This window comes from Arachis ipaensis, chromosome B06, assembly GCF_000816755.2.
Source record: "Arachis ipaensis cultivar K30076 chromosome B06, Araip1.1, whole genome shotgun sequence".
NCBI classification, from domain to species: Eukaryota; Viridiplantae; Streptophyta; class Magnoliopsida; order Fabales; family Fabaceae; genus Arachis; species Arachis ipaensis.
In genome coordinates this window covers 9,917,783-9,919,121 of record NC_029790.2, presented here as the reverse complement: position 1 = coordinate 9,919,121, position 1,339 = coordinate 9,917,783, and the positions used below count along the sequence as shown (strand labels likewise).

The 1,339-nt window shown below is 31.7% G+C and overlaps 1 protein-coding gene across 1 annotated transcript in view; it reads right to left on the bottom strand.

Annotated features, from left to right (window-relative positions):
• Positions 405–1,339, bottom strand: part of LOC107646586 (short-chain dehydrogenase reductase 2a-like) — a 3,503-nt gene continuing 2,568 nt past the window's right edge. The window contains exon 3 of the mRNA XM_016350763.1: positions 405–820. Within this exon, the coding sequence (XP_016206249.1) occupies positions 405–820 (416 nt within the window). The remainder of the gene's footprint in view (positions 821–1,339) is intronic.

Sequence of the window (1,339 nt, the reverse complement as noted above, 5' to 3'; positions counted from 1 at the left end):
TTTTTTATAAATTAGTTTATTTATTGAAAAATTGGTTGGAAAAAGCGTTGATTACCTAATTTTTTTTTTTGGCTATATTTTGATAGCTAACATATAAAGCGTGAAAATCTATAAAATTAATGTTCTGAAAATCAGTTCAAACCAGTTAAACTGCAAACTGATAAAAATTATAGTTTATTTATATTTTAAAACTGCAAAAATTAAAAATCAAAGTTAAATCGCTGAATCGGATAATAATTGGTTGGTCAAATCAAACCGAAACTCGATTGGTTTTTTTATTTTGCCTAAAAAACAACAAAACATAGCCGTTTAGCATTATGATCTACTAACTAGTAACCCCCCCCAACCCTTACCAACCCTAACCAATGTTTTAAAAACCGGTTCAAACTGCAAATCGATGAAAATTATGGTTCGGTTATATTCCAAAATCGCAAAACTAAAAACCGGAGTTGAACTGCTAAACCAACAGTAACCGGTCGGTCAATTCGAACCGAGACTCGACCGAAGTCATTCAAATCCAAATCAAGTATTTTATAGAAAGAGCCTGCAATTCCAGCGTTACTGAACATGATATCTAGGCTTCCATATTTCTTGATAGCGAAAGCAACGGTTTCTTCAACTTGTTTCTCGTCTCTAACGTCGCAGTGATGGTAACTCACCTTGTCTACGCCAATGGAACTTGCAACTTGAAGCCCCAATTCATCGTTAACATCTGCTATAACAACAAATGCACCGTTTTCCACAAATAACCTCGCTGCTTCTGCTCCTATTCCACTTGCTCCCCCGGTCACAATTGCAAGTTGCAACCCTGCCTTCCAATCTAAATATCATAGTAGAGTAGTCCAATATTGAATATAATTGTACAAAAAAATATTGAACAGGTAGTAAATTTAAAAAAAAAATGTTAAAGAGACTAATATTATTAGTATATATATATAAAAAAAAAGGCAGAGTGAGTTAGTATTAGTTGAAAAAGCGGATTTATAACAATTAAATAACTATTTGAGTTATAACCTGTCTTAAATGAAAAAGCGGACTACAGAAGTGTATGAATTATAATTTAATCGGATTTATGCTTGAGTCATGTATGTTTCTGTAACATCAGAATAGTCTCTATAAAATAAGTGAAAACTCGCAAAACAAGGTAAAAGCTAAGAAAATTTAATCATTTTTTCTCACAAATAAACCCAATTTATATATCGTTATTGACTTAAGCGTTCAGAATATTTTTTACACATATACACTTCACGGTCAAACTTGAAGAATCCTTCCGGTATATTTAGATGAGGTATACATTTTAGATACCATCAAAGACACAATAACATATGAAAAAAACAAT